The 16,016-nt window shown below is 39.2% G+C and overlaps 1 protein-coding gene across 2 annotated transcripts in view; it reads right to left on the bottom strand.

Moving 5' to 3' along the window:
* Positions 1 to 711: 711 nt before the first annotated feature.
* Positions 712 to 16,016, bottom strand: part of MYOM2 (myomesin 2) — a 96,613-nt gene continuing 81,308 nt past the window's right edge. For both annotated transcript variants that reach the window (XM_060788523.2, XM_067468299.1), the window contains 8 exons: positions 14,334 to 14,421; positions 13,936 to 13,974; positions 11,911 to 12,016; positions 4,532 to 4,695; positions 3,406 to 3,442; positions 3,284 to 3,306; positions 2,620 to 2,675; positions 712 to 1,375 (listed from right to left, as the gene is read on the bottom strand). In XM_060788523.2, coding sequence (XP_060644506.2) covers positions 1,067 to 1,375; positions 2,620 to 2,675; positions 3,284 to 3,306; positions 3,406 to 3,442; positions 4,532 to 4,695; positions 11,911 to 12,016; positions 13,936 to 13,974; positions 14,334 to 14,421 — 822 coding nt within the window. In that variant the 3' untranslated portion in view covers positions 712 to 1,066. The remainder of the gene's footprint in view (positions 1,376 to 2,619; positions 2,676 to 3,283; positions 3,307 to 3,405; positions 3,443 to 4,531; positions 4,696 to 11,910; positions 12,017 to 13,935; positions 13,975 to 14,333; positions 14,422 to 16,016) is intronic.

Genomic DNA, 16,016 nt, shown 5'->3' with positions numbered 1-16,016 from the left:
TTGTTTTCTTTATTGTAAGTCCATTGTCTGCATGCTACCAGCTGTGAAATTGTGCAATAAGCCATAATTAAACGGTGAAAGAGAGTAAACAGAACTAGTTAAACGTGATTTGGTGCAGTAAGAAACACAAGGTGACTTTTCAAGTTTTTATTAGCACAAAGCAGGGGGAAACAAACAGACAGTGAAACCACTGGCTCAAATGAGTCCACTGTGGTGGCAAAATATTACTAAAGGTCAAGTGCACTAAAAGGTAACAGTGCTGCAAAGGGAAACTTAGAAGGTCATTTCTTTTCAGCTCACTTGATGTATCAGAGGCTGCAAACTTGCATATGAGTGTATCGCTGCAACCCATCAACCCATTTGAGTTCAGCAAGCTTTTACATTAGCACCAAGAATCACAGCTCAGATTAAGAATCAAGATTCCCTTTATGTAACTAAATAGGTGCTATTAGGTATCTTCTCTGACTACGCTGTTTTCATGATCAGAACAATGAAGAAGGGAAACTTCCTTCCTCTTGCGTCTCCCTACATGTGGAGAGGACGGAGACTGCTGGAGCCAGCTTTCAGGCAGGGAGCTGCATCATAAGTAGCAGCCAATTGGTAGCAGCCAAAAGTGCTGGATCTGACCCATGGCTGCAAGAGGCAGAGCTGAACCCTATGGATATAATAATGAATGAGCAGAATGACGGCTTCCACTGTTTTTTTGTTTTGTTTTGTTTTTGTTTTTTGGGTTTTTTTGGCAAACTGAATAATCTTTCTCTTCCTAATAATGTGATTGCATTTGGGGGTGGTATTGTGACACAATTAGGGTCCCATCGATACTGCCATCTAATGCACTTTAATTGCATTCTATGGGTCTACACTGCCATACGATGCAATTCAGTGCATCATATGGAAGTGTCGATGGGATCTAAAACTCTGGCACACACATCAAAAAGCCTAACAATTCCTTGAACATTTCCAATTACTGAAGAAATACTACCAAATACTTCACCCTCCCCTTTGTTTGTCAAAGGCAACCTTTCCAAATCTACTTCTTGCCAGCTGCACCCTGCTTCTAGGATCTTTAAACTGATGCTGGAGCTATTGGCTTGACTCTACTAGTTCCTGCAGCGGTTTTAACTTCTGGCACCTCTTCATCATGCTTGTACACACTTATGGTGACATCTACCATCTCTCCACCATATTTGTTCTTGACATTGATGCTGTACTTTCCCGAATCCTCTGATGCCACTCCTTTGATTACCAAGCTGGCGTACTTCCCTTGCTCCAGTTTCACTGCATAGTGGTCATTCAGTTCCAGCTCCTTGTCATTCTTGAACCAAACCACTTCAGGGTCTGGACTGCCAAACACTGTGCAGGTCAGATTCAGGGTCTAAGAAAGCAAAGAAAGGAATGTATTAGACATTTTGTCTTTCTTTAGTAGTATGGAACATTAGGCCAATGAAACAAGTTCATCAATGGCTGAGAATCCTAAAATAAAGGAAGAACAGACAGGAAGTGCTTGCAAGGAAAGTTTTCCACATCTTCTTTTCTGTTTGGTGGAGAGGCAACTGGATAAACAGGAATTACTCCACATTAGATTATGCCTTGACCTTATTTGGGGTGAATTTTTGCTACACTGGTGAAAAGCATACTTTTTGATGTAAAAAGTGCTATTTGAAAAACACACTAAAAACTCATCAAAAACTGCTGTGTTCCCCTCTTTTAAAGTTTCTGTTTCATGCTGTTGTTCTGTTCCCTCTCTAGCTTATTTGAAGGAACATTTGTCTTTTTCAGCCCTTTCACTGTGAGCTAAGGTATATGCGGAGCACATAAAGGACATATATATTTTTTAAAATGGAATAATGTATATTCTATGCACATTAAATAATAATGCTCCTGCTTTGTGTTGACATAAATGAACGCCTAGCTTTAAAGACCACTGGGGAATTAATAGGCTCTTTTTGTACGTTTGTTGTTGTACATGAATATACATGCTCTTGCACATTAAAAGTCTCTTTTCTACTTCCCCTGTGTTTATCCAGAGTCTTTTTAAGCATTGATGCTATCCACTGATTTGGATAAAGGCTTGGACTTAAAAAAAACTTACCAAAGAAATGCACTTCAGAAACTTTTCATTCCTTTCCGCAACCCTTTCCTCCACCCAAACAGGGGCGGTGTTTTAAAAGAATCAAAAAATATATATTTATGAAACTGATCTCTGACCTGTATCTGAGAACTCTATAAGATAGATCTAGATAGTAAAATACATCCTTGCCAGGAACAAACCCAGCCAAATTGCTATGATGTTTCACAAAGGTGAAAGGCTGGAGCAAAATCTTCTCTGTCCTAAGAACAGGATGTAAATGTTGCAGAGTAGCACTGTAGCAATACTAACACTGGGACCACTGCATTGCCACAAGTGTGGTATTATGACATTATTTCTTCAGATCTTGATCTGTCACGCTGCTTTGCCAACAGATGACAATATGTGAGCAATATCCTATGTGGTTTATAGGGATGTTTTAAAGACAAATCAAACATTACATAGTTCAAAAACTTGCTTACTTTTTCCCAACAGCACAAAACTTTGCTTAAAAATAGCCAAGATAGCCATATAGTGTATTTTAGCTTTACCTTGCCTTCCATTATGGTTACAACATCAGGTAATCCACCAATCACTTTACCACGATCTATAAATATAAAAAGATCAAATATATAATCATTGCAAGTGCATTTACTGACAATAGAGTAAGCATGCAGAATATTGGTCTCATCAGTGTTTTCACCCATCTGCCATGTATTTTGTTTAAATGTTAAACAAAATGTTTGTGTCACTCGCTAATTCAACAATGAGTGCATCATTATAATCCCAATCAAACTGCATTATATGATCAAATAATCCAGTTCAATGCAGTTAAACTGCATTATAGGAGTCTACACAGATCATATAATGCAATTCAATCTCCATTATAATAGCAGTGTACACTGGGCCATAAACTCAGAAAATAAGTAAACTATGACATTTGTATATAAAGCAAATGATTAATAGTAATATCTATTCTGTGCCATTTTTATGCTATGTTTAACACTTTCCATTTATGAAGTTCTTTATACAGCAAACACTATAACATTAATCCTTTATACTACATTACTTCATTTGAAACTCAGTGTGTTTCAACCCAGCCAGTGTGTTGATCTACATAGATAGCCATCATATGATTCATCCTCACTAAAATGATACATAGCATACTAGCCTGCCACACAGTCATATTGGTTCCTCTGTAAACAATGTACTTACTCTTCTCAGCAAAAGCAGCTGCCCTAAAGTGGAGAGAAAGGGAAACAAAACAAACAAGAATTATTATCTCATACAATTAACATAGATAGACAAGTTAAAGTAACTGCAATGAATTTACTTACTTGAGTCTCTGGAATTCTGCATAGGCATCGTCATAGGCTACAAAGAAACACATTTCAGCATTATATATTTGCCTCTTGCATCAGCACAAATACTGTCAGACATGTTCATTTTTTCTCTATTTTTAACTGATTATATGGCAGAGAAATATCAAAAAATATAAATCAAGCGATCGATGTGAATTTAAAATTTACAGTCTATCTGTAATTTAATGCATGTATTTGTATTGTATTTTAATCCTTGTACTATGTACAAGGATTAAAATATAATACATATTTTAATGTATTGTGATGGTGTGTTTTAATGTATGTATTTTACCGAGTTTTGCACAGAATTCGTTCCTACTATTTCTACCCTTTCTTATGTGTCTTCTATTTCTTTGGGAGCACAAAACTGGAAGCCCCATCCCCACACAAAATCTGTTTGACACAAAAGCCTGCTTTCGTGTGCATCTGAACTTGCCTTAGAAAGAGTGTGCGTGTGCGGTAGAGCATTCAGGCAGGCAGGCCTGGAGCTTGGCTGCAGGCATGCTCCGGGCCAGCCTGCACGCCCCGCCAAACACACACTCTCAGAGAGTATGGTGGGGTATGTGTGGCAGGGTGTGCAGGCAGGCCAGGAGTGCACCTGCAACAAGCACCTCTTACCCTAGAGTAGAAACAGCAGGTGCTAGGTAAGAAGAACGAATGCCAGAAAGAGGAGCCAGTGGATGAGGACCCCCCCCCCCTCCAATGGTCTGATTTTTGGGGCCCTGAACCAAAAGAATAGGAAGCAACCCTGATGATTTTGGGAGGGTCACAAAAATGGATCAGGGCCCCCAACGAAAGCCGGGACACAAAACGGAGAAAGTTTTACCTGAAAGCACATGTCTAGTACTTTATGTTTCATGGTCATGTATTTTAACTGTGTTGTGTCCTACCTCAAGCCATGAGGAGAGACACTTAAGAAATAAAAAATGATGATGGTGATGGCAATAATGATGATAAAAACCATAGAAGTTGGAGCTCTGCTTTTAACATGCTTGGCATAATATAAACATGTATTACTTAATGACATGCAAAAAGAAGATTTCTGTACCGTACAGCAGACCATCTTTACAGTGGGATAAATTCTGTTGCCAAAGTTTCCTACCTTGCCCAGATAGATCTATTGTCCTCTTATGGGCTTCCTTGCCATCAAATAGCTCAAAGGTGTATTTCCCTTTATCTTTTTCTGTCGGCTCACAAATCTGCATCCAGGCAACTTCATCACTCCCTCCAATCCTCATCTTTTCACTTGAAGAAATCTTAGATTCCCTAAGAAAGTAAACATAGGCAGTTTTCAGAGTATACGGGCACAGTTTTGATGGACCTGGCCATAAAATGTATGGCCATTATGTTTCAAACCTTCTTACAACTTGTTCAAAGCACCCAAGCATACTCTTGGGCATCTCTTTCTTTAATGCCATGAGGTTAGGGTTCAGGGCAAGTCCTATCATTAAACAGAATGAGGCAATTGCCTCAGGCAGTGTATTTGTGCTGTCATGAAAGAGCAGCAAATAGTTAGTTACGTACTGTACTGTTGAATTATTTTTACTGTTAGAGATTGGGAGAGTGCTATGGCATTTTACGCTTGTTCCAAAACAACCTGGCTAACTTTGAGTATTTTGCTTTAGGTGGAGGTCTTATTTATTGCTGCAGCTCAGACACCAAAGTTCTTGGGATGGAAGAATCCATCAGTTTAATTTTCTTATTTACTTTCAGTTTATTCTGTCCTGCATCCACACCATCAAGCTTTGCTTTCAACATGGGAATTCGTAAAAGCCATCATGTTATTAGAAATTTACCATGATCGTCTTTGAAGGGCTTTTAAAACATTTCTTTAAGTCTACAGATAGTTTCATCATTTTAAAATCTATTTTTATATTTATTTATTTTTACTTTTGTTTTTGTACAGTTTTTAATCTGGATGGTCTTTAATAAGTTGTGGATTCCCATTATTGTGAAACACAGAATATAAATGAATAAAATAATGGCATGAAGGATGATTATAATTCCCCCAATGTACATATTCCTCTGTGGAGGCTTTCGTAACATAAACAAGTGTGCCCAATATTCCCATCTTCTAAAAAGCCGTTTTCATTAATGTAATGTTCTTTGTGTTTGTTTATATGGGTTGCCTAACAATCATACTGTTGTGCATGCATTTCTCTAAGTGTAAACACTTGGGTAGTGCTAGTCCTTGAAGGATAACTATGTTCTAGTTAATATATTGATTCAAGAAATACGGGAAATTCAATTCCAATCCAAAAATCAATAAAATCCACTGGTACAAGGGTAAAGTCCTTTTAAAAAGAGAAACAAAAGTGTCCTAGGGCATGGACTTTTCCATTCAATTAATTCACAAACAGCTCCGGAATCAAGAAGCACAAGAAGGGTTGCAGATTAACCCACAAACCAACAAGGGCTAAACTCAATGTCACGCTAGCAAGCATCCCTCTGTAGCCTTTGGTAGAGCACAAAACTCCAGTAGAACAAGTATAGACAATGCACGGAGGCCACATGGGAAATCACTCCCCACACTGATAGACACATTTTCATATATGATCCCATTCAATGCATCACTGGTACCTCATCAAACTACAAGCCTAGGATGCAACCATAGTGGTTAAAATGGAAACACAGGTCTATAGTTGTGTAGTTTGAAAGGGCTCCTAGTGAATTTATTCAAATTGAAATATATTCTGCACCTGAAGTCAGGTGGTGATTCTGGAGACAATTTCATAATTGCTATAAGATTCCATTTTTTCCCCTGGACCCACACCCAGTCCTTCTCTTTTCTTGGCTTCTTCCTCTGTCACTCTGACCTTATTTTATATTTATCTTTGACCTGTACATATCTCAGTCTAATAATCTACATCCAGCTTTAAAGGCTTTCCCCCCACTTTTACAGAAAGAACATCTGTCACCTAGAGATAGCTCTATTACTTCTGCTATTTATCATTTATAGTGCTTTCAAGATGTGTGTGGCATTTTCAGAGTAAAATAAGAGGCAAAACATGGAGGCGTGACAGCAAGAGGAAGGGAAAAGAAAGGAGATGAAAGACAACCCAACAGGAGAGCAAGACGTAGGATTAGATTAGTCAAAGTTCTGTGAGTAAACGCCGGAAGCGAGTAGAGGCAGAGTGAGAAAATAAGCCTTTCAGCTCAGTAGCATACCATACATGTGTATTATGCACTGTATATTATATGGACTTCATTTAACTATAGCGAACAATGTAAAGTTGTAACTTTTTAATCTTGGTAAAAAGAAGACTGGGAAGTGAAGCGATTGCACTCTTGAAATATCTCAAGGGTTGTTTCAGAGAGGAGGGGGAAGGCCTGTTCTCTGCTGACTCAAACAGTGAGACCAGGTATAATGGTTTTCTTACAAGGCAGAGGATAATTTTCAGAAGGAATTTCCTGAAGTAAAACTGGTCTGGGAATGGAATCAAGTACTTAGAGAAGTAGTGGGGTCTCCTTCTTTCTCAAAACTCAGCTGGACAGCTACCTGGTGAGGATCCTGCACTGAGCAGGGTGTCGGATGCAATGGTCTATGGAGCGTCTTCTAACTCTATGATGATTCTAGGGCTTCATTAGAATACAGGAGCCCCTGGTGGCACAATAAGTTAAACCCTTCTGCTGGCAGGACTGCTGACTGACAGCTGTTTGAATCCGGGGAGAGCAGGTTGAGCTCCCTCTGTCAGCTCCAGCTCCTCATGTGGGGACATGAGAGAAGCTACACACAAGAACGATAAAACATTAAAAATCCAGGTGTCCCCTGAGCAACATCCTTGCAGACGGCCAATTCTCTCACATCAGAAGCAACTTGCAGTTTCTCAAGTCTCTCCAGACACCCAAAAAAATCCCAGAAATGTTTCTCTTGCAATGGCTTGGGGTGGATGCAAAGATAGGCTCTGCCCATCATGACAAAAATCCTAGATGTGCTCTCCCTTATCTCCTGATATACCTGGGAATAAGGACTGCCTAAAACCCTTTCGAGCTGCTACTGTATTAGTACAGGCAGTTATGTGATATAGATTGATAGTGATAACTCCCTATTATGGTCCTATGTGAACTAAAAAAGGCACATCCTCCACTGACTTCAGTATAAGAGAGAGGGCATGATGGCCTTTCCTACCACCTCATCAAACTTACAGCCCCCCCCTCGGTCATTTTAAAGGTAACCACTGTAAATTTACTGGGAGTCACAGCTGCCATCAGATGACTTCTGCTCATCACTCCTTCCTCCCCCTCCCTTCCCCTGTCACAGAACTACAGAGCAATAGTGAAATTGGGTAGATCTGTAATGGTAAATTTAGCCAAAATAGCATGAAGAACCCGTTATTTTGGCTCAAAACAACATGTGATGAGGTCCATTCTGTTTCAGAGGCTGCCAGGGTGGAAAGGGTTTGTCATCCCTCTTTACAGAAGTGCATAATAATGCCTTCCCTTATGACAGATATAGCATAATAGAGTCATTGTAGAACAGAGAACAGGCAGTTTTCCTTTGCTGGTTTGTTCCCATTATTATATTGTATTTACTAGGCCTGGGCGGTTTCGTTCGTTAATTTTGTAATTCGTTAAATATTCGTTATTTTTAGCAATTACAAAACGATTACAAAACATATTTTCAAACCCGGAAGTGTTTTTAAATATCGAAACGGCATCCTCCATCTTTTTTACGGGCTTCCGCCCATTTCGGAAATGACGTTTTAGGGATGGAGGATGCTGGGTGCGCCGGGAGCCAATCCTGCACTCCCAAGCACCATGGCTGATTGTGATTGGGTGGGCTGCCCTTTAAAAGCAGCTCCGCGTGGCCGCATTGCTCATTGCTGGGGAAGGCGAGGAGACGGGAGGTTCAGTAGGGAGGCTTGGCTTGCTTCGCTTGCATTCATTCATTGCTTGCATTCATTCATTCCCTGGGCTGGGAGCAGCGGGGAGGCTTTGCCATTCGCTCCACAACAGGGCAAGCATTTAATTTTCCATTTTTAAATATTTCTGAAAAATATCTTTCTTTTATTCTTCAAAAAATTCAAAAAATATTCTAAAAAAAGAAAAGACCCTTGTGTGCCTGTGTGTGTGAGTTTGTCCCTGTCCTGTGGCTGTGTTTGCTCCACAACAGGGCAAGCATTGTTAATTTTCCATTTTTAAATATTTCTGAAAAATATCTTTCTTTTATTCTTCAAAAAATTCAAAAAATATTCTAAAAAAAGAAAAGACCCTTGTGTGCCTGTGTGTGTGAGTTTGTCCCTGTCCTGTGGCTGTGTTCGCTCCACAACAGGGCAAGCATTGTTAATTTTCCATTTTTAAATATTTCTGAAAAATATCTTTCTTTTATTCTTCAAAAAATTCAAAAAATATTCTAAAAAAAGAAAAGACCCTTGTGTGCCTGTGTGTGTGCGTTTGTCCCTGTCCTGTGGCTGTGTTCGCTCCACAACAGGGCAAGCATTGTTAATTTTCCATTTTTAAATATTTCTGAAAAATATCTTTCTTTTATTCTTCAAAAAATTCAAAAAATATTCTAAAAAAAGAAAAGACCCTTGTGTGCCTGTGTGTGTGAGTTTGTCCCTGTCCTGTGGCTGTGTTCGCTCCACAACAGGGCAAGCATTGTTAATTTTCCATTTTTAAATATTTCTGAAAAATATCTTTCTTTTATTCTTCAAAAAATTCAAAAAATATTCTAAAAAAAGAAAAGACCCTTGTGTGCCTGTGTGTGTGCGTTTGTCCCTGTCCTGTGGCTGTGTTCGCTCCACAACAGGGCAAGCATTGTTAATTTTCCATTTTTAAATATTTCTGAAAAATATCTTTCTTTTATTCTTCAAAAAATTCAAAAAATATTCTAAAAAAAGAAAAGACCCTTGTGTGCCTGTGTGTGTGAGTTTGTCCCTGTCCTGTGGCTGTGTTCGCTCCACAACAGGGCAAGCATTGTTAATTTTCCATTTTTAAATATTTCTGAAAAATATCTTTCTTTTATTCTTCAAAAAATTCAAAAAATATTCTAAAAAAAGAAAAGACCCTTGTGTGCCTGTGTGTGTGCGTTTGTCCCTGTCCTGTGGCTGTGTTCGCTCCACAACAGGGCAAGCATTGTTAATTTTCCATTTTTAAATATTTCTGAAAAATATCTTTCTTTTATTCTTCAAAAAATTCAAAAAATATTCTAAAAAAAGAAAAGACCCTTGTGTGCCTGTGTGTGTGAGTTTGTCCCTGTCCTGTGGCTGTGTTCGCTCCACAACAGGGCAAGCATTGTTAATTTTCCATTTTTAAATATTTCTGATAAATAATATTTCTTTTTTAACGAATCGATTCGTTGCCACCTTAACGAATCGACCCCCGTTTTCATAACAAAGTTTCAGAGGTGATTTGCGCATGCGTGGGGGGGTCCGCCATCTTAACAAATCGATTCGTTAATATTAACGAAATTTCGTAAATACTGAACTTTTTTAAAGGAAAGTTTTGTAATTATTTTAAATATCGAAACGCAAAAACCCCTCAAATACAAATCGATTTTAGAAACAAATTTTTGCGTTATTACCCAGGCCTAGTATTTACCATAGAGCTGCTGTCCCTGTTTATAGAAATGCATGATTAGTCCTTCCTATAGAAAGAAGTGGTATAAAACAGCATCCCTGTTTCAAAGGTCCAACGGATTTTGATGCAGAACAATTGGATCCTATGGAAAACAATGGTTTAAAACAGCATCCCTGTCTCAAGGGTCCAATTATTTTATGTAGAACTATTGCATTATTTTATGTAGAACTATTGCATCCTATGGATTCTGGCAGATTTACATGAAGAAAAAAAGTTGGGGTGCAGACTTATCGCCTATGTGTGAAAATAGTAGGTGATATGGAGAAGCACTAAAAGTTTGGGGAGAGGAAAATGAATGAAAATGAGCGAGGGAAGACTGGAAGGTCCTCTCTTTACTCAACTTAATAATGCCCCTCAATACTGCCATCTGATAAGGTCCTTAGAAAGAAATCACTCAAACAAAAGTGAGTGGTACCTGGGAGAGAGACCTCTGACGTTTCCTCTTGCTCCAATTGAATGTATTTAATGATTTAGTGTGCCCCTTTCAGGCAAAGAGCTGAAAGGTTCTGGTTGTACGTATATCTGAGAACATTTCCCTACCCCTCCAACTGCTGCACTTGTCGCTGCCTTAGACCTTCAAAGTTGGAGCAGCTGGGATGAAAAAGTAAACTCTTGCATCTACATGGGTGTCCTTTAAATCAATATAATAAATATATGTACTCAACAAATTCCTTTTAACATGTAAGGTGACTCAAGTTCTGGTGAGATGAGAAATATGATATGATTGATCTCTATAAGGGAATGTGATGTGTCACGTTTTGTTCATCACAGCCCTCTTTTCCTTCAAGGATTTTTCAAGATCCCAACTTGTAGCATATTTTCACCCCTTCTCTCCCCCCCCCCCATTATTATTATTATTATTATTATTATTATTATTATTTGTCTTAAGGAAATTGCTATGGTCTACCTAATGGAAGCTGGTGGCTCTTATGGTGGTGTGATGATGCATCTGGTCTGAATTTTATTCAGAACTTTAAAAGAGCTATTCATGGGACATCATTCAACATTTGACCAAACAATATTATACCTTGGACACCTCCTTTAATGTTAATACTAAAAGCCAGAGTGGATTTAATACTCAGTGATGCTGGAGAAACTAGCATTCGCTGATCTACCAAACAATTGGAGCAATATGCTTGATGTTGGTGACTGAAGAATTGGCTTATAAAAAATAATTGTCCTACAGCTTCACTGGGAATCTAATTTATACACTGAAAAGATATATCTGGAACATGAATGAGGAAATACCTAGTACTAGGGCACCAGAGAAGGAGAAGTACATTCACATACACATATTCCGCAAATATATTTCCATCCAGAAATCACCTGATCTCAGTAGCTAACACATAGATAACTGCAGCCTACTTTCTCCAATTGTACCTCCATTAATAACATAATAGAAAGTTTAGATACCTTTTGATTTGCTAAAATTAGTTCAAATGAGGTGACCTGACCTAATGATGACGGGGGGGGGGGGGGGGGAGATATTGATAAATTAGTGCTTGCTTTACTAGCCTAGATTCAGCTCACTGAACCAAACAGACCTCTAGATGGAAACTCGGTTAGATTCCCTGCAGTGCAATGAGTAGATGATTGCATGCTGGCTTTAGGATTTGTTTTATGCTCCCTGCTATGCAAAGTGTTGGGATGATTCAAGGCTGATTAGGGATTTGCCTGCAATGCTACCAGCTGTGCTGATGACAGTATGAAAAACAGGGACGGGCTCATATTTATGAAGAATTTCGCTTATTAGTGGTTGTTGGGGGGTTTGGAAAGCAAGTTAGAGAGGAATGCTAGGGGCTTAATATTTTCTCTTGCCTTATAATATCGCTGTTGATGCTAAAGTATACATTTCTATGTCTGTGAATGTCAGTCAAAATTCAGGACTTGATTCTCACTTACCTCTGATACCAACTTGCTTTCATTTCCTCTGTGTAGTATGTCATGTAACACTGAAGTCTTATTCCTTCCGGAGTGCAGTGGATCTTCAGTTCAGAAGCAGATTTACCTGAAAGTTTAAACCTTTGTTCAGATCTGAAGCTTTGGTATTAAGATGTCAAATTAGGATAAACAAAAATAGATTCTTAATTTAATTCTTTTTAACACCAAAATTCACATTTCAGTCAGTAAAAAAGATGGGAAGTACTTCTATGAAAGAACTGCCCTTTTATTATTAGTGTTAATTAATGCATTTTTAAGGAAAAATGCATTAATTAACACTAACTATTTTTAAGAGTTACTGCTATTATATAACCTGCACATGTCATAATGAAATATTAGGGGGGAAAGCAAATATTGACATGTTTGTTTTGGGTTTTTTTTTTTTTGTCATGTCAGGAGCGACTTGAGGAACTGCAAGTCGTTTCTGGTGTGAGAGAATTGGCCATCTGCAAGGACGTTGCCCAGGGGATGCCCGGATGTTTTGATGTTTTATCATCCTTGTGGGAGGCTTCTCTCTTGTCCCCACATGAGGAGCTGGAGCTGATAGAGGGAGCTCATCTGCGCTCTCCCTGGATTCGAACCTGCGACCTGTCAGTCTTCAGTCCTGCCGGCACAGGGGTTTAACCCACTACGCCGGCGGGGGCTGAATTGACATACACTGACTAGAGTGAAATGCCAAAAAAGTCTCAAAGTATGGTTATGATCCATGTATCTACAGGGAAAGCATTCCTGGACTTCATGAATCCTGGATTGCACTGAAACCTATTGAAATGAAGGGCTTCTGGACCCAGAATACTATAGAGATGCACTGCCGGACTTAGAAAATGCCTACAGAAGCCATATTTTGTTGAGAGTGGGTAAATGAAACCACAAATACCAGTATACAGTCCCCACAGATACTGCAACAGCTGAATGATGATGACAATGACAATAATGAGGAGAAGGAGGATGGCTGATATACCATTGAGCAGCGATATATTCATGCACAGACTTATGTGTGTATGCGGCTTTATTGCCTGTTGACTTCTGGTAACCCATAAATTTTATAGGGTTTTCTTAGGCCTATGCATTCCTCATTGCTTGATATCCATGTTTATGATCATGACTCTATTGCTACAATCAAAAATCCCCCATCTATCTTAATAGCCAACAAATGCACCAAATTGACAGCAAGTTGACAGCAGAGAGCCAACATGTCCTCCCCAACATGTTTCCTTCATGCTAGAAACCTTTGTGCTATTTTCACAGTCTGAGGAAAAAGCAATCAGTCAGTAGCCTTGGAGAAGCAGGCTTCCCAATCATGATCACTGAAGCTGCAGGCTTAAATTAGGCCCTCCTATAGAAGAAATATATCCTCTCATTTCCCACACAGGCTTGAGTTACTTTCCCAATCCTGCAGACCCTGTCTTATTGAATGTGTATGGTGTTTTGTCTCCTTTGTTGGTGCGGTATGGAACAAGATCCAGTTGGGTAGGGGGACAATCCTATTACCCAGTCATTCCCCATAGGGAATATTGGCACACATGATTATGCTCATGGTCATGTTCCTGCTTCATGTCTGGGTGGCAAGGAATAACACTGAAATACTAATTATTAGTTACTGGATCTGTACTTCAAGCCAGGTTAAACAATTACAGCTGTTGCAATAATAAGGTTGAAGCCTTTTCACTTCCAGCTAAATGTTGTACGCAAGTTTAATGGTGTTGTCTGTGCAAGGCACCCATTTTTTACAGTTAGCCCCACAGATAGTAGGTTCCTATTCCACTTTCTGAAAATGATGCAAAAATCAAAGGTAATAAATTAACTGTTTTCTCTTCAGAATTAAAAAAAAATCAAAATGCATTCAGAATGTTAATTGCATACCAAGTACAAGATACGGATTTCTTGAGATTACACAAATGTCAATATTGCTATCATTTCTGAAATAATTAAGATACACATATTTACTTATATTTAATCAAGTAGAAAGAACATTTGTTTACTCACCACTGACTCTAGTCAACCCCAGGATCATGTCATCATAAACTGAGAAGAGCAAGAGAAACAACATCTGGTTAATATGGGAAATACAGCTGAATTGTTTGCAAATGAAGTCAAGAGCAAGAGCAAAGCCCTAGAATTAAAGTCTCAAGAAGACTTAATTCCCACAATGGAAAAAAGGGTTGTGATCTGTACACACCATTTACCTCTATAGCAGGCACGGGCAAACTTCAGCCTTCCAGGTGTTTTGGACTTCAACTCCCACAATTCCTAACAGCCTACCAGCTGTGGGGATTGAATTGAAGCCCAAAATACCTGGAGGGCTGAAGTTTGCCCATGCCTGCTCTATGGTATATTGATGTTGTTTCTATACAATGTTATATATGGGGCAAAATGAGATTTACCTTTTCCAGATACATCAAGAGCAGAAATATCTTGACCTCTGTCATCTGACAATGTTGCCTTATATTCACCTTGTTCCTTTTTAGACAGCTAGAAATAAAATACAGCAATGTTGTTGGACATCCGAAGTGAAAGGAAGCTTTTACATGTTTGCTGCTACATTTTCTGTTTCAGAAAGATTTGTTTTTAATTTTGACTAAACAGAAATTACATGAAAGGACACGAAGATGAAATGACAGTTTTTACTACTTAAAATTAACTAAGCTACCTATCTTAACTTTTTCATGCCAATCACATCAATATTCAATCACTGTAAACCAAAACAACCTTTGTAAAGTTGAAAGAACTATTCATTTTTAAAGAGAGGCATTTATAGTTGCATTGAAATATTTATCAAGAATGCCCTTCTCAATTTTCACATATTCCCATTGTATACATATGGGAGGTAATTTAAGATAAAAGATTCAATACAGAGTTGCAGCGTGTATTTACTCAGAAAACTTACTGAATTCAGTACAGCTTATTCCCAGGTAAGTAGATATTGGATTGCAGCCTAAATTAAATAGTCATAACCGCTTCTTAAACAAGCAAGTGCCACTACATCAGGATATTTCTAGAGTAGATCCCATGAAAGTTACAGAAAATATAGAGGGTGGTCCACGCCTTGGTCACCTCTAGAATGGATTACTGCAATGCGCTCTACGTGGGGCTGCCCTTGAAGACGGCCCGGAAACTTCAATTGGTCCAGCGGGCAGCAGCCAGGATGCTAACTGGGGCTCACTATCAAGAGAGGTCTACCCCTCTGTTTAAGGAGCTCCACTGGCTGCCTTTTATTTTCCGGGCCCAATTCAAGGTGCAGGTGCTTACCTACAAAGCCCTAAACGGTTCGGGACCACCCTACCTGCGTGACCGCATCTCCACCTACGAACCCACACGCTCGTTACGGTCATCCGGAGACGCCCTGCTTGTGATCCCACCCACGTCGCAAGCGCGCTTGGTGGGGACCCGTGACAGGGCCTTTTCCGTGGCGGCCCCCAGACTTTGGAACGCCCTCCCAAAAGATCTCAGACAGGCCCCCACTCTAGCCGTCTTCAGAAGGAAGTTAAAAACTTGGCTGTTCCGTTGTGCCTTCCCAGACTAGGAATCTCCATCCCAAATCCTAGAAGCACCTTAGTAAAACCAATGTTGCTGCACACCACACTTTAATCCTACGTTCCTCCTGCCATTTCAGCACTTTTAACCCCTGTACCCCACCGCGCCGGCCGAACCAGTTTTTAATAGTGTCTTGATGTATTGTCATTGTGGTTTATTTTGCTTAATTTGTTTTGATTTGCTTTGTTTACTGTTATGTTATGTTTTCTTTTGTATTGTGTTTGAGGCTTCGGCCTGTGTAAGCCGCATCGAGTCCTTCGGGAGATGCTAGCGGGGTACAAATAAAGTTAATAATAATAATAATAATAATAATATATTGGTAACTTATTTCGAAATTAAGGACATGATACAGTTAAACTCGGTGTTTGTAAGTCCCATAGATTTCAGGGCAACTGAACAAGAAAATGCTTTACCTTTCCAATGGAAACTATAGAGTTTATGCTAAGCTTTAACTAGATTGTGTCTATAATTAGGATCAAGCTGAGAGTTAGTGAATTCTTATTATAAGCGGAACAGGGGCACTTCTCTCATGA

The sequence above is a fragment of the Anolis sagrei genome, chromosome 1 (genome assembly GCF_037176765.1).
Source record: "Anolis sagrei isolate rAnoSag1 chromosome 1, rAnoSag1.mat, whole genome shotgun sequence".
Taxonomy (NCBI): Eukaryota; Metazoa; Chordata; class Lepidosauria; order Squamata; family Dactyloidae; genus Anolis; species Anolis sagrei.
Note: the sequence above shows the minus strand (reverse complement) of the source record. Positions and strands in the feature narration are given on the sequence as shown.